At 39.5% G+C, this 25,565-nt stretch overlaps 1 protein-coding gene across 1 annotated transcript in view; it reads left to right on the top strand.

The window, feature by feature from the left end:
* Positions 1-25,565, top strand: part of LOC127570984 (collagen alpha-6(VI) chain-like) — a 117,880-nt gene that overhangs the window by 67,355 nt on the left and 24,960 nt on the right. Inside the window, exons 20-30 of the mRNA XM_052016955.1 lie at positions 3,053-3,118; positions 3,242-3,295; positions 4,494-4,529; positions 5,675-5,737; positions 9,275-9,337; positions 12,592-12,654; positions 13,990-14,052; positions 16,555-16,605; positions 19,213-19,248; positions 19,332-19,394; positions 21,694-21,756. Of these exons, the coding sequence (XP_051872915.1) occupies positions 3,053-3,118; positions 3,242-3,295; positions 4,494-4,529; positions 5,675-5,737; positions 9,275-9,337; positions 12,592-12,654; positions 13,990-14,052; positions 16,555-16,605; positions 19,213-19,248; positions 19,332-19,394; positions 21,694-21,756 (621 nt within the window). The remainder of the gene's footprint in view (positions 1-3,052; positions 3,119-3,241; positions 3,296-4,493; positions 4,530-5,674; positions 5,738-9,274; positions 9,338-12,591; positions 12,655-13,989; positions 14,053-16,554; positions 16,606-19,212; positions 19,249-19,331; positions 19,395-21,693; positions 21,757-25,565) is intronic.

The following is a 25,565-nucleotide window of genomic DNA, read 5'->3' on the forward strand; positions in this document are numbered from 1 at the left end:
AAAGGGACAGACATGGTGCTCCCTGTAACGCCTCGCACTAGATTTACCTCACCAGTGTCAGTTCTTCACCAAAATTTAAAACACTGTCCAGCAAGAGAGATTGGCAAGCCCCAGTAACTCTAAGGATTTTCATTGGCACCTGGGGTGATCCATCATTCAGTGAAACAAAACACTCTGATACATAAGAATGGAATTCCTTTCTCACCTCCTCCAACTTTTCAGCCTTTACCTCTGGCAAGGACTGATCTTTAACAACATCTCCTAAACCTTTTTGATTTTTAATTACCTGAAAGCAAGCATTGGGCATGGCTTCCTTCCTTTTCTTCAAAAGGGCACAATTAGCTATTACATGGCCAGGTTTCTTACAGTAATAACAAGTATGCTCAGCAGGTTTCTCCAGCACTGGCTTCTTTTCATCCTTCCCTTTTTGATTACCTCCCAATTTAATCTCTGGTTTACCTGGATTGTCCTTATAACTCTTTTGAAAGGTTTTAGGTGGTCCCCATTTGGATTTATGGGTTAAAACATAATCATCTGCCAACCTAGCAGTTTCTTGTAAAGTTTCCACCTCCCTTTCATTTAAATATGTTGTTATTTCAGCTGGGACACATCTTTTAAAGTCTTCCGCTAACATCAATTCTGTCAATTTATCATAATCCCCAACTACATTTTTAGCCATGCACCATCATTCAAAACATATTCTCTTTCCATTGACAAATTCCATGTATGTCTGATCTGCAGATTTCTTCAAGTCTCTAAATTTTTGTCTATAAGCTTCAGGTACCAATTCATAGGCTTTTAACACAGCTTGTTTTACCTTGGTATAATCAGCTGCATCCTCAGCAGACAAAGCAGAATAAGCTTTTTGAGTTTTACCTTTAATTACACTCTGTAACATAAGAGCCCATCCTTCCTTTGGCCAGTTTGAACTCTCAGCAACCTTTTCAAAATGTTGGAGATACTGATCAACCCGATCTTCCTCAAAAGGAGGGACTAATTGAACCTCCCTGCTGGATAAAAAACCATCGTCAGAATCAGATTCCAAACTCTTTTGCTTCATTTTTAACTCATGCGGCCGCTGTTTTTCCTTCTCCTCCTTATCCAGCTCCATCCTTCTCACTTCCATCTGGGCCTTCCTTTCCTCTGCCTCAGCCTCAAACTTCAACCGAGTTAGTTCCCGTTCAGCCTCTAACTCTAGTTTCCTTCGTTCGGCCTCTATCTTTGCCAGCTGCACCTGTGCCTCAGAAATCGCTGGTTCACTACGAGGAAACTGTTTTAACACCTCCTCCTCAAACACCTTCTTTTCCACATAATGGCCAGCTATCAGTCTCTGAATATCTGCCTTTCTCATAAATCGCGTTACTGCCTCCAGATGTAGCTCTGCAGCAATCTTCACCAAATCAGGCTTCCTCATCCCGTGCAATCCTCCAGGAGTGGTTTTTTTCAAAAATGTATCCATTGTTGCTGGTCTCCACACACACAAGTCAATTAAAAAGAATTTATCAGACTGACCACAATCAGTCGTCCACTAAGACCCCAATTTGTTCAAACTTAGACCTCCCTCGTCAATCTTTGGATTAGATCCCAGACGAGCCCCCAATTTTGTTACGAACCAGCAACAAAAGAAACACACTGAGTCATGATTCAGTGTTTAAAAACTTTTATTAATCACTACTTATGATAATAAGAAAAATAAAAGTAAAAATGTTAGTACGTTAGAAGTAAAAATGTTAAACCTTGAACATTAACCCCAAAAACTAAACTCTTCATGTGTGTGTGTGGCAAAGTCCCAAACTCCAAGTCCAGGAATGGTTCTTAAAGTTCAGTTCAGCAAGCCATAAGGTGAAACATGAGCAAAGGCTTCTTCCACAACCATCGTTGTCTGAAGATAAGACGTAGATGTAGAGAACATAGAGAGAGTAATTACGAAATCCAAATGTTCCATGATGGAACCTAAATGACACCACAGTGTTTACTCGGTAGTGCCTTCCTCACCCCGAAAAGCATCCGAATCGTGGCCGTCCATACAAGTACCTGTTTCCTTCTACAGGTCAGCAACAAAGTGAACTCCACTGGATTACTTCCAATTTCCATACATGGATTGCAGTGACAGACACAGTTATTGTTTCTCATCCATTGATAGAGTAACTAGCAGGCTGGTGTCTCTCTCCCTTTTCTCTCTCTCTCTCCCTCTTTGACTTCGACTGACTTCTTCGACAACGTCATTACGTCCTTTATCTTCTGTTGACGTAAGCACGCCACACACACACACACACACACACACACACACACACACACACACACACACACACACACACACACACACACACACACACACACACACACACTACTAACTCTACCTTAAAGGGACATTCACCGAGTCTGTAACAATACAGATCATTTCATTGCAACAGTACATTGAGATAGTGCAAGGTAAAACAATAACAGAATGGAGAATAAAGTGTTACAGTTACACAGTTACAGAGAAAATGCAGTGCAGGCAAACAATAAGGTGCACAGCCATAACAAGGTAGACTGTGAGGTCAAGAGTCTATCTTATTGTACTGGGATAAGGTTAAATAGTCTTATAACAGTGGGATAGAACTGTCCTTGAGCCTGTTGGATGTGCTTTCAGGCTTTTGTATCTTCTGCCCGATGGGATGGGGGAGAAAAGAGAATGTCCAGGGTGAGTGGGGTCTTTGATTATGTTGGCTGCTTTACCAAGGCAGTGAGATGTGTAGACAGAGACCATGGAGGGGAGGCTACTTTCCGTGATGTGCTGAACTGTGTCCACAACTCTCTGCAGTTTCCTGCGGTCGTATATGCCTCACTTTAGGAACTTCCAATCTGATTTCTTGTATGTTTTCCTGTTTATGGTATAATGAAAGAACATTACAATTTTGCCGTAGAATAGTAAGCAGAACTTGGAGAAGAACAAAGTACAATTAACAGTAGACATCCCAACACAAGCCCAAAATCACAAGATTTTACTGAGCTACAGACTGCCATGATTTTGGTGAAGGTTTCATGACTCTTTCTGTTTCTCTCTAAGGGTGAACCTGGCACTGACAGCAATGTTCAAGGTCCACAGGGTGAAAAAGGAAACCCAGGCCAAGTGGTACATCATCTTCATTTATCTTTACGGTTGAATGTGTCTACTTACAAGCTTACAATGTGCTGATGTTACTTGTTATGAACTGAAAAATTGTGGCAGCAATAACTGTGAAATTTTGTTTTACAGGGTAATCCAGGAAGCATTGGCATTCTGGGAAAACGTGGGGGTGTAGGAAACCCTGTAAGGAAGTTGACAGCTTCATCTGAAAAACTGCAGTTCCACAATATTAATTTCTTTCAGCTATTCAGCTATTACTTTTGAAATTAAATGCGTTATTTCACATCTGTTGAAAGTGCAACCAACGTAAACAGTGAAGGATAATTATCATTTCACTGTTAGAAATCTATTTCCTCTGTTGATTTAAAAGCTCTATGTGGCTCTAAAATGGTTGAATGCTTCAACTAAATTAGAAGAGATTAAAAAATACAATTTTGATGCATGATGCTGTGAATAAATAGAACGATAAGTAATTCAGGCAGCTTGGTACAGTACATTCAGTGTATGAATTAACATTGGTTCAAGTACTGCATGGAGGGCTGGTACACAAACACTGCAAAGGTGAAAGTAGACTATTTCAGGTGGAGAGACTATGAGGTGAAAAGCTCACCTCAGTCTGAACAGGATATTGAGTTTTAAGACAATGTGGTTCAGCCTTAAACAGTGACTGGGGAGAGGAATGTAGTATGCGTGAGGGCACAAATGTCAAGGATAATTTGTTTCAGTTTTCCCAATGATTCCCAGCTGGAAGAAGTCTAACACCACATGCTTGAAAGGAGATCTGATGGCCCAGTTGATAGAGCAGTTAAGGGAGAGAGGGTGGAGATGAAGAGAAATAAATGCCATTAATGCTCAATGCTGGAGGGTATAGATATGAGGTGAGAGGTGGGAGGTTTGAAGGAGATTTGTGAGGCAATTTTTTTTACACAGGGAGTGTTAGGTGCCTGGGGAGTTGGTGGTAGCAGATATGATAGCAACATTTAAGAGGCGTTTGGACAGACACATAAACAGGCAGGGAATACTGGGACATGGACCACGTGCAGGCTAATGGGATTAGTTTAAATTGGCATCATAGTCGGCACAGATATCATGGGTCGAAGGGCCTATTCCTGTGCTGTACTGTTCTATGTAATGTTCATGGGTAGCAGGAGCAGCATGCGGATGAAAGTAATTAAAGGGATCACTGAGAAGCCACTGAAAGATGGGAAGGGCGGCCTAATATTCTCACAAATTACACAGATTTTAACCACACATTCATATTCTAGATAAAAATGGAAGTGCTGTTTTCTTCCAAGTTTCTTTTCTAATAGGAACAGATCACCTTGAATTTATAATTGGAATAACAAACAAAATGGAACATTATATCTTCCATCTTGTTTAGGGTCCTAATGGAGGGAGAGGACCGCCGGGTGCACAGGTGAGATTTTGTTTTCGATCTCCTTCATCATGGCTTTGACACAACATGCAGTGGTAAGTCAGCGGGCATGCTGATTGTGTCCACTGTGGAAAGAAAGCCATTCATTTCACATCCGACACTAGAAGGGGCATTTGGAACAGATCAGTGGAATCATTTGAAGTGAATAATAATAATTACGGGAAGAAATGGACATCCTTATTTTCACTTGACTAGTTTCAGTTATCATAATGTTAAAACAGCCTGTTGTTTTATCAATGCCTTTGAATAGATGTTGGTATCTGATGAGGCTGGAGTGGGAGACTGGAAAGAGGGCAAAAAACTAAGAATAGTCATTAAGATAGGGTAGAGCTGTAAAAAATGAGGGAGTGGTGGGGATGGGGGCAAGATTTCCTGAAATAGATATCTTGGTCTGAGGCATCTTGAAATTAATCCATATTTTAGTGCCCAAAGTCAAAATGGAAGTGTGAATGATAATTTAAAATAAAAACAGAAAATGCTGGAAATACTCAGCAGGTCAAACGACATCTGTGGGAAGAGAAACAGAGTCAATGTTTCAGTCAAAGATTCTGGGAAGGAGAAAGGAGATCCTCACTGAGCTACAGAGAGGGTGGAGGCGGGGTGATGGGCTACAAGTGTAAACAAGGTTATTGGTCAGTGAGTGAGTGGGAGCAGTTAGAGGTTGAGAACATAGATAAATGATGTAGGAGTTACGAAATGCAGAGCAGGAAGACATACCCAGCAGGTCAGGCTGAGGATGTCCTCCATTTTGAGAGGAAAAAAAAAGAAGAAAAAGTGAAAAATAACAACAAACAAATTGAGCTTGTTAATGATAATGGTTGATATGCCAGCAGGAACATACAGTGTAGAAGGCTGATGTGGGAGCAGAATGCATATTGATGACTCAAAGTAGCAATTAGCAATGTTAAATGAGGTTATTTATTATGCACTTATTTAGCGAGAAACAGAATTACCATTTCAACTTGAAAAAGGTAGTTCTCTGTTAACTCTGTTTCTCTTTCCACAGATACTGCCTGACTTACTGAGTGTTTCCAGCATGTTTTTTTTAAGTAACTCTATCCATTAAGATGATAATTGAAGTAGCAGTGTATTACCAGCTTTAAATAATACTTTTTTAATGCTTGCAGGGGTCCAAAGGAGCAGTGGGTGAAAAAGGTCTCAAAGGAGATCCAGGAATCCGAGGCCCACAGGTAGTCAACTGTAACATTTAGAATCTAAGGTGGCTATTGGTACTGTGTATTCAGTGTTCATACTACACTTTTATTAACATTTTTCTGACTTACTCAACTGAGCTTTCCTGACAGATGAAGATAATGCTCAAGTCTGTGGAGCTTCAGTTGCTTTTCTAAAGTTTAACTGCTGCAACCCTAAATGTTGTTTTGTTCTATTTTGTTTTAGTGACATGAGTCACTCTGCAAACAATGTTTAATTTAGAAGTTAATATGGCTCTTACATTGAAGTTATTTTGCTAAAGTTGCCCTGGTTGAAAGATAAGGAAGATCACTGTTCTAGAGTGTGGCACCCAGGCAAGTTATGACACAGGGGCTCTTGGTTCTATACCAGTCTTTGCATCACTGGCTTAGAAATTGGATTGCACAGCACTCACTTTACAATTGTACCATAGGTGCCCAATGGCCCAAAAGGGTAGGTGGTATGTATGCATGGATCCCGTACCAGTGGAATCACTACAGTGGTAAAGGCTTCTCAGTCCACACCCCTGACCCATTATTATGTCTTTGCATGTGCAGGCAGAGGGTAGCACCACAGTAGAAGTCCCACTGCTCGCTATAATTGGAAAGTTTGAATTGTTTACTTTGGTAAATCTAAGGGGTATACATGTTTATCAGTCAACATCCCTGCACTTCTTCCCAATTCCTTCCCCTCCCACACCACCCACTCCATCCTCTGACCCCTCCACTGCTGGATTCTGCCAATGGCTCCCTTTCACCATCCTCCATTGTGCTTCATGCTCCCCTCCCCCACCCATTTACTCTCAATGCCTGACCTGCTCACTACTTCCTTTTTTTGTCACCTTTCAAGCCAATTACTCCCTGTAGTTCATCTCCTTTGAACTACGTTTCCTCTCAACACATAAGCCTCAACCCTCTGTTTATTTCCACAAGCTTCCAGGACCACTTGTCCCCACCTCTCTGATTCTTGTTTTGATGTTTCACTCTCTTCTTTCCCTAGCCTGTCGCTGACCCTCGTGAGTTCCCTTGTCCCAACACCTTGGATTGTCTCCCCCGTTATCCATTCCCAGTTCTTGGTGTTGGCCAAGTTAGCATGCCCTCCCTGCTCCACTCACAACTTGCTGCTGGAACATAATTGAAACTTGGACCTCAAAATGACTTGTGCCTCACATGTACAAGAGTGCCTGATGCTTCCCAGTTTTCAATTTATCAGCCCAGTGCCTCTTTGTTCAGAACCTCACTGTCTCCCTCTGCCTCTATCATCCACTTGTGGCTGTCTTACAACATGGCTACAGTAGTGTAGATATTAAGTTACTGGACTAGCATCCAGAATTCTGGGTCATTGATCCAAAAGGGCAGTGAGGAAATTTAATTTAAAATAATTAAGTAAACCTGGAATAAAAGCTGGTACCAGGAACTATTAAACTACTAGATTGCTATAAAAATCCATCTAGTTGACTAATGCCCTTCAGGATAGGAAGTATCCAGTCTGGCCAATATGTGACTCTTAACTCTGTAATGTGGCTTATTCTTACCTGCCTCCTTACTCCAGGTCAATTTGGGATGGGCAATAATTGCTGGCTAGTACTATCCATATTTCCTTGAACAAATATTAAAAAATCCTGTTAGTAATTATAGCATACACATTTAAAAACTTCCAATGTTGACAGGATAATTTCAGCCATTTTATTTGCTTTGAAAACCAACCTTTTTTGAACCGTGTACCAAATTATCACAACAGCAATTCACTGGGAAGTTTTACAGCAAAGTTTTGACATTATTTCATCACCCTCCCCCATGCCACATAGATTCAACCAGTGCTTTTTAAAAAAGAAAATCATTCAATGCAATTCTAGCATAGTTAAGCTTTTGAAATCTTCCATCTGAAGTGCCTTTAAAAAATTGGCAGAAACTAAGAAGTCAACAGAAGCTAAAACAAAATTCTTCACAACTTATTTCTCAAGACACAGAAGGAGGACATTTAACCCAATAAGTTACACTGGCTGTCTACATAGTCCCATGAATCCCATTCTCTAACATAACCCATTCTCTTTCACAGACCCAACAACTTCACACTGATTCTCTTACCACTCACTTACAACAGGGGTAACTTACAGTCATCAATTAACCTACTATTGTGTTATATCCAGGAAATTTAAGAACAGCAGAATGGCTCATGGCATCATAACCTTAGCTTAACAGTATCCAATGGCAGGCTTTGATGAGATTCTGAGTCCTTCAGGTTAAATTCTTAACAAAATGATTGAAAAGTACAGCGGTCAGACTGTGGGCAGCTGATAGTAGTGGGGCAGCTCACGCTAGGCTGGAAAACATGGTAGGTTATGGAAGTGCAAATAGCTGATACCTTACATAGAGTTGATATTTGATTAAACTCTGTCATAGGCAAAAATAATCATAGAAAAATAGTGCTGTACTCAATGATAGTTAATGCATGCTTCACCTACAGTAGTTCTTCTGGCTGAACCTATTGCATTTCACTGCTGTTCACTGCTCTTTGCCCCTGGGGGAAGGAATTTTCAGTGCTCAGTGGATGAATTAATTGAGTCAAGACATGCCTATACTGAATTTAGTGTATACTTTGAATGTCTTTTATTGTGTGCACAATGATCTATTCTTGTTTAGACAGGAAAGTACAAATAGTTTCAAATTCATGGCTCAACTCCATATTATCCTTACAATCTGAAAACATGATTCAGTACTGACTGAAATAATACAGAGGTAACATACAACAAAATAATGACTATGTAACTCCAAAAGTGTGTAAAACATTGCGCAATTAATTTAACTGAACTTGTCATCTTCTTAAACCAATTATGTCCCTATATATAGAAGAGAGGCCCTATGCAAGTTGTATCTGGTCATGTTGCTTGCCATCATTAACTGAAGTCAAAATTTTAAAAAAATTACTTGCCTTTAGCAAGAAAATAGAATGGTTCAAATTCAATGAACCAGAGCCTCCTTTGGAAAAACAATATACAGTTTGGAGCCACTCACGGGTCCAATTTTACTAATCACAGTTTGAAAACAGCTCTGCTATGTGCTGTGACCTTCAAAGGCAAACCTTACTGTATATTCTTATCATCTCTGCCAACAAATTATTACATGCAAAACTATTTTATAATGCAGCTTACAAACATGTGAGCAACGCAATGTTGGTAATTTATACAATATTAAATTTGTTCCAGTACCTCTCTACTTAATATTTAAGTGGCCATAAGATGGAAAGAATACTTTTAAGCCTTAGTAAATACCTTCCAATAAAGGTTGGGGAAAACTGTTTAAAATTTTCAGCTGTAGGACACACAGCACTTTACCATTTATCTCCCACTGTAGCTTCCCAACTAGACAAGAGCTGCAGCCCCAAGAGGTTTGCTGAGGCAAACTTAAACTGGATTTCATCACGTTGATTGAGAACAGGCCCATTTCTTTGCCTTAAGATGTTTTGCTGTCTTGAGTGTGTTATCACCACATTAAACTTGCTCACTACAACTCTGACAGGCCTTTTTTTTGTTACAGGGGCCACCTGGTTCTGCTGGTGCTCCAGGTCGAAAAGGAGAACTGGGAGTTCGAGGTCAACAGGTTTGTAGTAAAACTGAATCTTGGAATGATGAAGAGGCTTTATGTACTTTTAAGTTAGTTTTGTAAAATTATAATTATTCAGTTGCACCATTATAATTAGATGTATGGGCAATTGCAGGACAATTTATAAACTAGCTGGAAATGAGTGTTGTATACAATTTATACTCATATTTGTGTGAAAAAGGGATTTTTTTCACTCACTTATTGCATATTACATTGATTCTAAAATGGGTGTAAATAATAAAATACTAGGGATGCCAATACAACATTTCCAAACAATATATAAGATATACATGAATTAAATAAGTGCTTCAAACTGATGTAGAGGTGTGAGAGTTCCCACTGGATGTGAGCTGGCTGTGGAAGCCCCAGGGATGAACAGGAAGCAAAGACCAAAGGGGAGAAGGAAAGTGGAAGAGGAGCCAAGGACTCCCAAGTGTGAGATAGTAAACTGAAGAAAAGGAGTTGGATCTGGAAGCAGTTCAAGGAAGAGCCAATTGCGAAGCATATGCTCGGGCCTTTTGCTATCCCAGGCACGGTCCCAGCAGACGTGAGCTATGCTGTTAAAAAAGTGGTAAAACCAGTGGCAATGGCAAGAAGCAGTGACTGTGCTTTTAGATAGTGTGTGAACACTAGGTACCGATGAGAAGTGAGTTTTTGTGTCCTTTTAGTGGATGGTAAAGTCAAACAGGATATGAGTTATTTGCACTGACATCCATGTTTACATTTCTGACATATGACGCACTGTGCTGAGTCCAACAATATAAAATTACCACGGTCGACATTATCATTCTAAACATTTTTCACCCGACTCCCTGCAAGGAGGAACACTGACATCTGCTGGCTAAATATAGTATTCAATGTGGCTTAATTCTGCTCAATTTTATTCTCAGACATAGTCCATTTTGGCCCCAATGTTAAAGGTGAATAAAGAGTCCAAGGAAGAGTTTTTAATACTTTTGTTTGTTTTTTTTCTGCCCAGAGAAATTGAAAGCATATAGTATTGATCTCAAATGTTATCCAAAAATTGACCATGAGTCTCACTTTGAAAGATTGCCAAAAAGTTGCCAGAATTTAAATCTATTATTTTGTAATTTCAACAGATAGAACTAATTTAGGCACTTATTTTGATTTTTATCAATTGTATTTTTGGATCTGGACAAAATCAGGGAAGTAAGGGCAGACAACTTAAAAATGAATAGATACCACAACTGGCACAGTCAGTTGTCATATTTATTGTCATATATACCAGGGTACAATGAAATTCCTTATTTGCCTGAAGCTCACAGTGTAAACAGTGTACATGGTAATAATAAATACAAGCAATAAATACAACAATGAGGGCAAAAACAATGGAATGGTGTAAAGTATAGTAGTGCAAACTGAGGTAATGCAAAAAGAAATGCTAAAGTGACAATAATGGAAGAGGTAGAATTAAGGGTTCAAGAATGTGGCAGCACCACCGGGAAGGGGGTCTGAAAGAGGTGATTGGTTCAGAAATCTGATAGAAATGTTTTGAATGGCTCTTCTTATGCAGAAAGCCACCACCATGAAGGAGCAGACCAGGAAATCCAGCTGTCCAGTTGGTGGTATTTTTCCAGTGCCTTGAGGTCCCAGCTGAAAGTAATCTGGGTCTCAGAAGCATGTAGAAGGCATGGATCACCATAAACCATGAGTCTTTGCCAGGTCAGATGTCTTTACTCACAGTCAGAGAGCCATTGCTAAGTGCAAGGCTACAAAACCAAGTCTTAGCTATTCTGCTGAGATCAGATCAGTTAGTTCCTACTGTTGCAATGGCCATTGCTAACCATAGTTTTGTTAGTTTAGAACAGCCAAGTGTTTCTGGTTCCAAAAGAAAGGTCATATTTCGACAATCTGCAGATCCAAGACTCTGACAAGCAATGAAAGTATTATCAGTGGGAATTTGAAACAACAATGGAAAGGAGGATTTCATAGTTTGGAAATTCATTCAGACAACAAAGAACTGGGTTTATAAGGAATCTATGCCACATACAGTTAGGACAGTAAACAGACTTTCAAGTGGGTTTGATTAACAATTAGTGCATTGACATGTGAACTGATAATGCTGCAGACTGTTTGATAATGAGTACTTATTTTAGCAAATTCAGTCAAATACCATTGATGGAAGGCTCTGCCACCTGAGGTTTTATAGACTTTAGGGTGAATAGAGTACACAGCACAGTGAGTACAGCAGCCCATCATTGTCGCAAATTATGAAAACAGACTAAGCTGTAAAGGACAAGTTGAGACAACTCAGCTTAGATTCAAAGAATGATTTCAACACCAACATTTCAAAATTGCACTCTAAGACATTGTTGGAAAAATATGACAATATCTTTGGGAAATATGACAATATCTTTGGGAACAGCTACGCTGGCACAACAAGGGACAAAGCACACATTTGCATCAGACCAGATGCAAAGCCAATCTATTTCAGACCTGTCCTGTATGCTCTATAGTGATGCATTGAATTCTGGTGCAAGACACCTTTCCAACAAAAATACATCTGTTTGTCCTGTTACTACAGTTGGTGCATGGGAATGAAACACCTTGCATAATCCAGCAATGGTCAGCATGATAACTGTTCATTCCTGGAAATGACCCACACCATTAAAGCTGGTGATAGTAATGGTGTTCATTGCCATTGAATTGTCTGCAACCTGAAGCTTAAATTGGTGTTAGTAAGTTCTCCCACTGACTATAGGCTTTCAGCACTGCCAGTGTGGTATACTGCACAGTGAGTTTCTGGGCGCAGTTGTTTTTCTGTGTTGAGTTAACTGATCTCAGAAGTGCTTCAATTTATTCCAAAGCCATCAGGTTACCAAGTAGCAAATGTCAGCTGAGGTTCTTGTTCCTGATCACTATACAGTAATACATTTTTTTGGTGTTGCATTGAAATTGGGTGCTACTTGATATGTTTCTCCTCCCCATCATCACACCAACCTTAACACCATTCCAGATGCTGACAAATATGGAGAATGCTCTGTTCCCCTGTTCTGCTCAACCCTTGCTTCAGGATGACTATTGGAACATAATATTACCCCAGCCTCACTTATGATCTAAAACCATCTACCATGTTGTTCCTGCTTCAGAATACGTGGGAGAGCTCAACTAGACCTTGACTCTCTAAAACACACAGATGCATTTCTAACTATGTAATTCATAAATTAGATGTATCTATTAATTATGAAGTAAGTAGTCATTATAATCAATATTTATCATTCATATGGCAGGGTCAATCTGGAAATACAGGCCCTCAGGGAATAACTGGAAACATTGGCCGAAAAGGGAATTCTGTAAGTCACATTTTATTACTTATCTAACATAGATAGCATAATTGCCGTTGGAATTATGCTATTCCAACGTTGGAATTATACTAGAAATGAAGGGTTTGGCTTTGCTTGGGGGTAGGATAAACATTGACAAATTTCCAAGGAGAACGAAAGGTGGAATTAAAAATCAGGGTTAAATTTGAAAAGGTTATGTGTTTTACAGCAAATAAATTAATTTTGAACTGCACTCATTTGTAAAGTTGGAAAGATTACAATTGGTTTAGTGGCCTCCGTTGATCTAACAAAATAGCACTGAATCATAACTCTTAATGCAGTGCAGAAATTAAAAGATGTAACATGCTTTGGAATTGTCAGATATACTAGTAACATGGATGAAATGGTGGAGAAACATTTATTTAGATAAGATTGCATTGAGCATGGAGCCAGAAAAAGGTGACAAGGTCATGAGAAGTGGAACAATTGTGAAACAAAATGGAAGAGGATTAGAGAAGAAAATTCCTAAAGTAATGAAAAGCAATCTTGGGCAAGCAATTAGAATGAGGCAACAAATTTGATATTTTGTAACATATATTTTGGCAGCTTCCAAAGTGGATTTGTCAAAGCTAGAAAGAGCAATAGAGTTAGCGTGGGATAGTTCAGAATGATCTTGTACATGTCAGAATTTTATAGGAGGCAGAGAGAGCAGCAGATTGGGTCAGAAAATACCACAAGGTCAAACCAAAGGTGTGAAATCTTGCATCCATTCATAATAATGTCAGTTAATTAAGTCAGAAAGAAGAGTACCAGATGGGTTAAGAAACAGTAACCAAAGTCAAAACTTGCATGTTATCAAATGCCTGCATTTACACTTGGATATCACATCTGCCATGTCATTACTGAGAGTTGCTAAGTTTAATCATAATTAAACAATGTGGCTGTCATGATAACAGAAGTATTTGATTCCTGCTGGGTACAATTTCTATATGGTTATGTTCTGTTCTCTTTCATTTGAAATAGTTTACTGATTTGTAACCCTGTTGTATCAGGGTCAGTCCACTCAAGAATACTTTTTTTTTAACCTTTTAGTGCTTTTATTGTTGGTCATGTGTAAAGATTGCCTTTTTATGTGTCTGTGAAAGATGTTTTTAGGGCACATTATATGAGCTGGTATTCTTGGTACAGACTTTGTGCACAGAAGAATTAACTCTTGGAGGGAAAACTGTTCATGCTGGAATGATTATGCACCCTTTCATTTAAAGCCATACTGTGAGAATAATTGTAACATACTCCCCTTTTATTCTCTGTAATGTGCATATATCATTATGTAATTATGAATTAATTCTTTGGGTTATTTAACAGGGTCAGTCTGGGAATCCTGGAGAAAAAGGTGTGAGAGGAACAGAAGGACCCCGAGGAATGATGGTGAGTTTATCTTATTTTCCTTCAATATGCTCCTTTTACTAACACATTATCTGGCAAAAATATTATAGATAACAAACGGTCAAAAGAACAATGAAAACAAGGGTGCAGGACTTCTGCCTTGTTACTGATCTTCTGTTATTGTACATTATATTCAGATTCATATGGCATACTGTCTGTACCATGGATCCTACACTATGCATTAGTAATCCCTGATTTTAGTTTGGAAACAGCACATTCAATTTTTTGTTTTAATACTTCCAGGAGAACACGTTTCTGAACAACAGGAAGGTTAAAATAGTAAAATATTATTTATGTGGGGAAGATTTTTATGGTTATAATCAGATAGTTTCAGACTGACATTAGAATATAATATTTACTCTGGCTATATTTTGGTATCCTGATTAAATATTAAATTGTTTCAGTTAACCTTATAATGGGAAATTGTACTTCAGACTCTTAAAATCTGTTTTACTCTAATAGACTTACCAGAATATTCATGAGTGAGCTGTATATATTAATCTAAAGGTGAATGAATGAACAACCCAATGCTAATTATTATGCAATTTATTTGTACCCTTACACAATCCATGTAGTAGTCTGCTTACAACACTTTCTTATTAGCCTAGAAACTAGTTTCAAACAGGATGTAAAAATGTCCTGTTGGTCTGTAGTTAAATAATATCCAAGTTCAGAGATTATCATGAAGATTCTACATGAATTTAGCTTAACAATCTGTATATTTTTTTTTCATTTGGAATGGTGTAATTTGTTTGGGATGGAATAATTACTCAGGATGAAATGGGTAACTTGCTGAAGAGTTTGGCAGAGTATAGCACAATCCTTTAGTAGACTGTTTTCACTTGGAATACATTGACCATGAATACAAATGCTTTTGGAGATCTACGTGTATCATACCAGAAATTAAAAGTCTTGCAGCCAGGCCTGGCTGGGTATGAATGTACTGTAATTAAGTTCAGTGATTATTCCTCTGGGGAACTATGCATAAAGAGCACAGCTGCAAGACTGAACCACAGTGATGTAGCTCCATCATTACCGCACATGTTTTTGGAGTGTGGCCTGTCATGTTACTGCCTAATCAGATTCATGGTTTAATTTTTCTGCCATAAAGCAATCCTTATAAAGTGTTAACAACCTCATCATCTTTGAACAACAGAACAAAATATTTGGAAGAACTTCTCTACACACTTAGCAACCAGTCTATTTTAACATCTGCTGTTAATCAGAAATTATATTTTAATCTGCACCATGATAGATTTTTTTTGAAAATGTAAAGCTATATTAAGATAGAAAAAAAATCACTGCCACATTTCTCCAATGAAATATGACAGACCAAATTCCTAACTTTAAATGCACCTTGAAATAATGCACACTGAGCCATCTGAGGTAAGTATGTTAAAGTGATGTAAAAGGAAGAGTCTCAGTTGTAACCCCTGGCCATTTAAATCAAGTATTATGCTGGTTGCCTATCCTCTCACTTTGGTTAATGGTGATTAACATCAAATACTCAAACTCATGTAGACAGCAATGACCCCAGTACTTACTAGGGTTGGGGTTAAGAAAGGGGAAGGGGTTGGGGGTGGAATTATGGTGCAGCTTCCTCAAAAGCTGTAGAATTTTAACTTCAGCATTTGGAATACCTCTGCAGGCTCTCTGGCTGAAAGCCAACCTGACTGACTGCACTGTCTTCCTGCTCAGTAGGAGGTCAGTAGACAAGGCTGAAGCAAAGCAACAAGTGAATTTGTGCTGGTAGTGTGGGATGGTGGGGAAAAGATGGAGGTGGGGGGGAAGCTCATGGGTAGAGGGAAGATGGGTAACATGTGGTCAGATCAAGGGTGAATGCAGAAGGGCCGGGCTATTTATAGATTATGGGATTTTGAAAGGAAATTGTGGTAGGATGTGGTGGATGTTGGCTGTTGTAGACATGAGGACCATAAGCTGGGAGCTGGTCAGTAGCAGAACATGGTGACTGACAGGGGTTCTAGAGTATGATTTCAGGCTAACCTGAATGAAAAAAAACTTCCTTGTTAAAGTGGAAGCAGGCAGCTTCCTTAAAAGGTTTCATTGATACACTCTCCTGAGAACAGGTTATTTTTCACACTCTTTTCCCCACATCTGTTAACAGCATGCAAGTGGTTTTGTTCAGAGTGGGTTGAGTCCTCATTCAGATTTTTAGCTTTTTACTTCCCATTGAATTTTGGGAACCAAAATTGCTTTCTCACGTATTTTTTGGCTAAAAGGAAGCCTCAAAATTTGGAGAGTGAGAGGCTGTCATTCTGCAGGAATAATGCAAAATTCTTTGGGCTGATTTTCATTGAGAAACTTACTGGTCTGAGTTTGACTGTTGGGTGATTTTCCAACAGATGAAGGGCTTGTTATAACCATGCTTTGTTCTCAATAACATCTCCTTAAAATATAGTGTGTTAGAGAAAAAGCTCTGAGTAAATTGTACAATTTCATTTCTAAATTTGTTTAACCACATAGGGGATGGATGGCAAGCATGGATTTGGTTCCAGTGGACCAAAAGGCAGAAAGGTAATGAAAAATATTATTGTTATGTGTAGCATAATTTCACAGATTCCACATCCTCCGTGGGAAAATGGATCAGAGAACCATTTTTGTTGTTGCTGCCTGTGCCTCTATGATTTTTTTTAATAAGTGAGGCTCCCCATTCAAAATACTGATTATACCAAATTGTATTCTGTTTCTTGATTTGAAAACAATTTTTAGGTGTGCCTTATCTTTGTAAAAAAATGTTTCTGATTAAATGCATATCATTACTTTTTTGCGTCATTTTGCTAATCATAATAGCAATTGTTCTGCTTTTACTCATTGTAGCTCTTAAATTGTTAGTCTAGATTCTCATGACTTGGGGTGAGAGTTCCACCAACTGAGCACAGTTGACAAAACTTCAACAAGACAGGGCTCTCAAGTTGTGAATAACCTCGGCAATAATTAAAGATGTTTTATGTTCTATGCTCTAACTGGGAGCAATATATTTACTGTTCATTGACATTCAGATAATTCTGCTTGAGTTACTTCCATTACATTTCTTGGTGTGTTCTATTAGCTAGATGTTATTATCGAAGGTACAGTAAATAGTTTAAAAGCTAGCTAAACATGACGTGGAAACACATGGTACTTGTTTGCTCTTAAACTATGTTGATGGATTTCCAGATGTGGTAGAGGCAATGTTTGTTGGACATGGTGATGCAATATCAGCAAAAAGCCAACTTCCAGTTGCCACCTCCCCCCAACCTCCCAAGTATAAAGATTTTGGTGTCCTGCTATCAACAATTTTCCTCAGCAGAAAATGAAATTGGAAAAAATTTGGATGGAAAATCTAAAAAAATTGGAAATCTGAAATAAAAACAAAAAAAATGCTAGAAATAGTTAACATTTGCGGTCCAGGACCCTTTTGTCCTGGACCTGAAGCATTGACTGCTTTTCTCTTCATAGATGCTGCCTGACCTGATGAGTGTTTCCAGCATTTTCTGAAATTTGGATGGAACTTTGATGCAGTGGCGCTTCACCTGGGAGGGAAGCCAGTGCTTGTTCCATATGAAGATCCTGAAAACATAAAGATATATATACCAATGGAATTACTTCATTCATTTAAGATCCTGCAGTTGTTATGTGCTTTCCATTAGCAATCTAGATGCTTGGATGAATTCCACATCAAAGTCATTGGAAGGGAGGAACTCCCAATGTCCCAGTGTCATCTCCAGCAACTCCCTGAAACTGGATGCCAATTTTTATTTTTGATTGGTCTTTACAGAGGATGATCTCTCACGTTTTAGTAATGCTGTTTGATCACACTTCATGCAGAGATGTTGTTTTACTCTTAAGTAAAGAAATCGATAAACTATGTTTTATGAATTCCCAGTAGTTGGGTTAGGAAGCTGAATACTTTAACTACAGCATTGGATATGTAGCCAGTGCAGAAAAGCACTGAACACAAGCATTATCACGTGCTTCAGGAAGCATCTTTTGGCTTTACTTTAGCTGCTGTAAATTCAAAAGGATGTCTCAACAATCATCAGTAGGTCTTTGGCCTAATCCAAATCTGCCGAATTCAACGCTCATTTGATTAAATCTGCCACCAAATATCAAACCAGCTCCAATCCAAAGAGGACTGAATCATGAAATATAAAGGGAAAGAAAAGACTTGCATTTACAATTTAAGAATATTCCAAAGTTCTGCATGATCAATTAATTATTTTTAACCAATTGTTGTTATGCAAATGTGACATCTAAGACTTGAATAACCATTTCCTACTAATAATGAATGAGATAATCTGTTATACACTTTTCTGTTGTGTATGTTGATGTATGAATTGACCAGGACCGTGGGAGGACTCACTTTCCTTCAAAGTGCGGAAGTATGAATTGAAAGCAAAAACTATTTCTAAAAATATACTGGCAAACCCAATATATGAATAACTTCCTCACTTACAGGGAACATATATAGCATTCCTTGGAGTATGTTGGGTAAAGACGAATTCAAATGAACCAAAGCCTGTCAGTTTGAAATGCGCACCATATCAATGATTGGATATAATTAAAGACAATCGCAAGTGCTTCTGGCAACCTTCTGTCTTAGGGCAAGAAAGAAACAGAGTGAATATTGCCCATGCTGTCTTTCTGCCTCAGACCTTCCTGCTTTCTTTGGGCAGCAATAGAATTGGTTACCCAACTGACAAGAGAGGAGGAGATGAATGTCAATCAAGGAAGATCCCTCCTCCCTCACAAACCCCCATCCAACAATCCCACTTCCTGCCTCATTTACGTGACTTTTTTTGGACTTGTTTATGTTGCGGTCAAAGGATCTGTACTTCCCAATGGGGAAGCCCTGAAAATCCCAGGTAGGTGTAAAGGTTGTGGGAGGGTCCCTCATTGTAAATCTCTGGTCCATTTTCCTGCACTTTGCACGTGTAGATTGCCCAGGCTCTTTTTTAGATAAAGCTGAAGAAAGTCAGACCCTACCTCTGTTAGGAAGTATTGATTAGTTCATGCCTAATATGATTAAGTGCACTAATGGCATAAATATTACTGAAGATTATGAGTAAAATAATCAATAGAATTATTGACCTACATGATTATATGTACTTGGATTAAAAATAATTAAATTATATTTTATAGGGAGCACAAGGAATCCCTGGAAATCCTGGTCCACAGGTAACTGTCACAGTTTTTATTGTCTAACATTGTTTTTAAAAGTTCACTACTGTTTGACCAGTATTTGTCTATCATGGCAATAGGGACTGAATGGAGAACCTGGAGTTCCTGGTAAAAAAGGACCCAAAGGAATAAGAGGCCGCAGGGTAGGATATTCATTTAAATTACTCTCAACTTGTTTTCATTCCTCCAAAATATAGGATTGTATCTTGTGCTGACTTTTATTCTCTTTTTCCTGCTTTGTTCTTGTAACTGTCCTTTACCAGCAAGAGCACATTTTGAAAAACTCATCAGATTCTTTTGGTGCTGGCAGCTGTGCTTGAGAGTTCACTGGTGTGAGCTCTCTCAGCAGCACGGTAGTGTAGCGGTTAGCATAACGCTATTACAGTGCCAGCGCCTGGGTTCAATTCCCGCCGCTGTCTGTAAGGAGTTTGTACATTCTCCCCATGCGTCTGAGTGGGTTTTCTCCGGGTGCTCTGGTTTCCTCCCACATTCCAAAGACTTACAGGTTAGGAGCTGTGGGCATGCCACGTTGGCACCGGAAGAGTGGCGACACTTGCAGGCTGCCCCCAGCACATTCTCAGGAACGCAAAAAGATGTATTTCACTGTGCATTTTGATGTACACGTGACTAATAAAGATATCTTTTCTTTTCCATCTATCTGAATAGTACCAGCCACAGAAAGTGTCCAACAGTGTGACTTCCCTCAGGCAGAAAGAGTTATGTGTACTTTCCTGAAACATGGCCTTCATGAGGAAATTCTTCCTATAACCCACAACAAATTTCAATTAGTTTATTGTCATATACACCAGGGTGCAATGAAATTCCTTGCTCGCATGAAGCTCACTGAGTAAACAACGTACACAGTAATAACAAATACAACAATAAATACAGTGACGAGTGCAAAACAGTAGAATGATGCAAAGGTTGTAGTGCAATTTGAAGTAGTGCAAAAAGAAATGCTAAAGTGACAATAACGGAAAAGTGAGAGAGGTAGAATTTAGGGTCAGAGAATATGGCAGCACCACCGGGAAGGGAATGTAAAAGAGAAGATTGGTTCAGAAGTCTGATATCAATGGGGAAGACCATGACCATTGAGGGAATAGGTGCCTTTCCTGTTGATGAAAAGGTCTTGGTTCTTAATAGAAGTCCTTATGGGCATGTGGACATAGTTATTGGCTGCCCGCACTCATGTGAAGCCAGCAACATGGAAAATCTCAGTGACCAAAATCCCACCTTGTCATCACTGAAATCAGAGTAGATGAAACTATTTATTTTTGAATATAGTGTTTGGGTGTCCTCATTAATAAAGAATTGAGCAGCTCGTTGGGAGCTAAGGCAAAGGTTTGCTGAGGTAGCCTAGAAGGATCCTGTGGAGAGAAAGTTGGAACTTTTACCTCCATGAGCAGAGCAATCCAGGCATGTGGGTGTGGCTGAAGGTCTTCCTGAAGAATGATGCATATCTCGGTGGAGCCAGCCTTGGAAATTCTGAACCTGTGAATGCATTGTTCAACTGAGAGTTCTAGGTAGGGTGTAGTATTTATGAAGATTCAGTGGGAGTAGGCTCTTTACTGATAGATATATCTTTGTCTTTGCCCTGAGAACTCTGACACACAAAGTGAGGATATCAGCAACTGATTACTGAAGAAAATACTCCCTGATAACTTAGGCACATACGACCGACTTCAGAAGGTAACTGCAGAGCCTGCAGATGGTCCCAGTCAGTGGTCCCAGTGTCAGCATGCCATCCCCATAAATAATGAGATAAGCAACAAAGGAGCACAATGTGTATCTAGTTCAACTGAAACAGTTTCACAGCGATCATTCTGTGGATCTTTGAGCTCCAACTTACTTTGGTGTGGACAGAAACATGCAATGTGCAATTAGTGACATCATTAGGTGTATGCCTGATTCTGGGAAACTCAGGCATACTAATGTGGACACCCTTTGGAAGTTCCCATAAAATGTTATGATTTATGAGATTTCTCCAGGTTTTGCATAACCTACTTTGGGTAAAATCAAACTTTGCACCATTAACTTTTAAAAACAGGCACTTTGTGATCCAAATTTTAGGTTTAACAATGTTAAGTCTGCTCATCTGTTTTACAAGAGAAATTTGGATGAATATTTCACCAATACTTTGCAAAACGTGTGCACTGGAAGGATGTTTAAATTGTGTAAAATTGATCTTAGATAGCAGATCCTCGAGAAAGTACTGATATATTTAATGAGCTTCAATAGATGGGTTCGATAAACCAATCACTGCACTGCCATGTATGCCCCTTCTTAAAACATTCTGAATGCTATTTCAGAAATACTGATAATTTTGATAATTTCAGTGTATTAAGTAGTTTCAGTCACAGTTATCATTGAATTAAAATAAAATTTAACTATCACTGTAATTTGTTGGTGACATAAAATAATGTAATATTCTTATAAAATTAGGGTACTGCTGGCTCCGTTGGTGATCCTGGTGATGCAGGCATGATTGGGCTTCCAGGAGCAATGGTAAGCTGTGTTCCTGAAAGCAAGAAAATTGTTCAGAATAATAATCATTCTGCTGATTGATTGCAAGATGGTGATTGAGCTTCAAATCTATAGCCCAGGTATTCGACTGATCTTTACAGGAATTGGTATTTTGGTAGCTTCATTCTGATGCCATTTTGCTGCAATCTGGCCATGACCTTCTCCTGGTTTGTCAGGTGCTCTATTACTGAGTCATGGCTTAATGACGGATGTGATTGGGAACTGAATGTCCAGGGGTACACAGTGTATAGGAAGGATAGGTGGGTAGGCAGAGGGAGGTGGTGTGGCCCTGGTAGTTAGTAATGATATAAAATCAATAGAAAGGAAGGACATTGGGTCAGAAGAGGTGGAATCCTTATGGGTGGAGCTAAGAAATAGCAAGGGTAAAAGGACAATAATAGCAGTTATATATAGGCCCCCTAACAGCAGCCGGGATGTGGACTATAAGTTACAGTTAGAAATAGAAAAAGCATCTCGGGGGACAACGTTAAGATAATTATGGGGGATTTTAACATGAAGGTGGATTGGGAAAGCCAGCAAGGCAGTGGATCTCAGGAGAGCGAGTTTGTGGAATGTCTACGAGATAGCTTTATGGAGCAACTTGTTGATGAGCCCACCAGAGGATCGGCATTTTGGACTGGGTGCTGTGTAATGAACCGGAGGTGATTAGGGAACTAAAGGTAAAGGAACCATTAGGAACTAGTGATCACAATATGATAGAGTTCAGTTTCAAGTTTGAAAAGGAGAAGCTGATAGCAGGTGCATCTGTATATTTAAGTGGAACAAAGGAAATTACAGTGGCATGAGAGAGGAACTGGCCCAAATTGATCAGAAGAGTAAGCTAGTTGGAGGGACGGCAGAGCAGAAATGGATAGAATTTTTACAAGAAACAAGGAAAGTGCACGATAGATATATTCCAAGAAAAAAGGTTTTGAATGGAAAAAAGGTACAAATGTGGATAACGAGAGAGGTGAAGGCTGAAATAAAAGCAAAAGGGAGGGCATACAAGGAAGCAAAAATTAGTGGGAAAACAGAAGACTGGGAAACTTTTAAAAACCTACAGAAAGAAACTAAGAAGGTCATTAGGAAAGAAAAGATGAATTATGAAAGGAAGTTGGCAGATAACATTCGAAAGGATACAAAGAGTTTTTTTAAATATATGAAGAGTAAAAGAGAGACACGGGTTGATATAGGACCAATCGATAACAGTGTGGGAGAGATTATAATGGATGATAAAGAGATGACAGAGGAACTAATTGAGTATTTTACATCGGTCTTCACTGTGGAGGACATCAGCAATATACTGGATAGACAGGGTCTCAGAGGATAGAACTGAGTTCAGTTAAGATTACTAGAGAGAAGGTGCTAAGGAAGCTAAATGGACTAAAAACAGATAAGTCTCCCAGACCGAATGAGGTGCACCCCTGGGTTTCTGAAGGAGGTGGCTTTAGAGATAACGGAGGCATTGGTGATAATTTTCCAGGAATCGATAGACTCCGGCATGGTTCTGGAGGACTGGAGGGTCGCAAATGTAGTTCTGGTGTATAAGGAAGGTGGGAGGCAGCATAAAGGAAATTACAGGCCTATTAGTCTGACATCGGTGGTGGGAAAGGTATTGGAATCGATCCTCAAGGATGAGGTTATGGAATACCTAGAGGTGCAGGGAAAGATAGGTCCAAGCCAGCACAGTTTTGTGAAGGGAAGATCCTGCCTGACCAACCTATTGGAGTTTTTTGAAGAAATCTCAGGTAGAGTGGATAAGGGAGAGGCTGTGGATGTTGTGTATTTAGACTTTCAAAAGGCCTTCGACAAGGTGCCGCACAAGAGGCTGATTAATAAGATGAGAGCTCATGGAATTACAGGTAGGATATTAGAATGGGTGGAGCATTGGCTGGTTGGCAGGAAGCAAAGGGTGGGAATAAAAGGATCCTGTTCTGGTTGGCTACCGGTTACTAGTGGTGTTCCGCAGGGGTCAGTGTTGCGGCCACTTCATTTTACTCTGTACATTAATGATTTGGATGATGGAGTAAGTGGTTTTGTGGCTAAGTTTGCAGACAACACCAAGATAGGTGGAGGAGTAGGGAGTATTGAAGAAACAGGAAGCTTGCAGTGAGACTTGGATAGTTTAGGAGAATGGGCAAAGAAATGGCAGATGAGATTCAATGTTGAGAAATGTGCCGTTGTACACTTTGGAAAAAGAAATAAATGGGCAGATTATTATCTAGATGGGGAGAGAATTCAAAGTACAGAAGTACAAAGGGACTTGGGGGTAATTGTGCAGGATACCCTAAAGTTTAACCAGCAGGTCGGATTGGTGGTAACGAAAGCGAATGCTATGTTGGCATTCATTTTGAGAGGTATAGTGTATAAAAATAGGGAAGTGTTGATGAGGATCTATGCAGCACCGGTGAGGCCTCATTTGGAATACTCTTTGCAGTTTTGGGCCCCATATCTTAGGAAGGATGTACTGATGTTGGAGAGGGTTCAGAGGAGATTTACGAGGATGATTCCCAGAATGAAAGGGCTTACATACGATGAGCGTTTGTTGGCTCTTGGACTGTACTCACTGGAGTACAGAAGAATGAGAGGGGACCTCATAGAAACATTTAGACTGTTGAAAGGACTGGACAGGGTAGATGTGGCTAAGCTGTTTCTCTTGGTGGGTGAGTCCAGGACTAGAAGGCACAATCTTAGAATTAGAGGATACCAGTTTAAAACAGAGATGAAATTTCTTTAGCCAGAGGGTAGTGAAATTATGGAATTCTTTGCCACGTACAGCTGTGGAGGCCCAATTATTAGGGACATTTAAGGAGGAGATAGATAGGTATCTAATTAGTCAAGGTATCAAGGGATACGGGGACAATGCCGGAAATTGGGGCTAGATAGGAATAGTTTTTAGTATAGCTCATGGAGCAGACTCGATGGGCCGAATGGCCTACTTCTGCTCCTTTGTCTTGTGATCTTGTGTGATCTTACTGTGGGTGCTGAAACCAGGATATCATCCATGAAGCAGATGACATGGTCCAGGCTGTGCAGAATTTGGTCCATGTTGTGCTGGAAAAGTTGCTGATGCTGCTGAAACTCCATAGCTGGCTGAATGTATCTGTATAGCCCTTGTGATGTTAATGGTGAGGTGGGCTTCCGACTTTGGATCCAACTCCAGCTGCTGGTAAGTGAAGGATAAGTCACAGTTTAGTAAAGAACTTTTAGCCTGCCAAGGTTGCAAATAAATCCTCTTCATTTGATAATGGATATGTTTCAGCTTTTAAAAAGTAATTTACCATGACCTTGTCACCACTTTGCCTCACTGCCTTGTTTTGGGATGACTACAATAGGGACTATCCAGTTACTTTGCTCTGTGCCTGACATGGTGCCATGTTTCTCCAGATGATCCAGTTCTTTCTTCTACATGGATCTTCCTGTTGAAATCTTTTATCTTCCCATAGGCTTCCCTAAAGATACAAGCATATCTAACTGATGCTTCCTGTAGTGCATGCTGTGGAACTTTTTCTTTGTTTTGTAGTATGAAGACCTTTTCCCAATTCAATTTGAAATTTTCCAGTCAGTTTTGCCCTATTAATGCAGGGCTGTTCCCCTTCACCACTACCATGAGCAGGATCTGACTATTGCCTCCATACTCCACTGGAACTTGAGTCTCTCCCATGATGGAAATGTTATCTATATGACCAAAGGTGTATGTTTGATGGCTGATAAGGCACATCCTTTTATACAGGGTCCAGCACAAGTGACATGTATGCTCCAGTGTCCAGCTACATGCTCACTGGTTTTCC

The sequence above is a fragment of the Pristis pectinata genome, chromosome 5, assembly GCF_009764475.1.
Source record: "Pristis pectinata isolate sPriPec2 chromosome 5, sPriPec2.1.pri, whole genome shotgun sequence".
NCBI classification, from domain to species: domain Eukaryota; kingdom Metazoa; phylum Chordata; class Chondrichthyes; order Rhinopristiformes; family Pristidae; genus Pristis; species Pristis pectinata.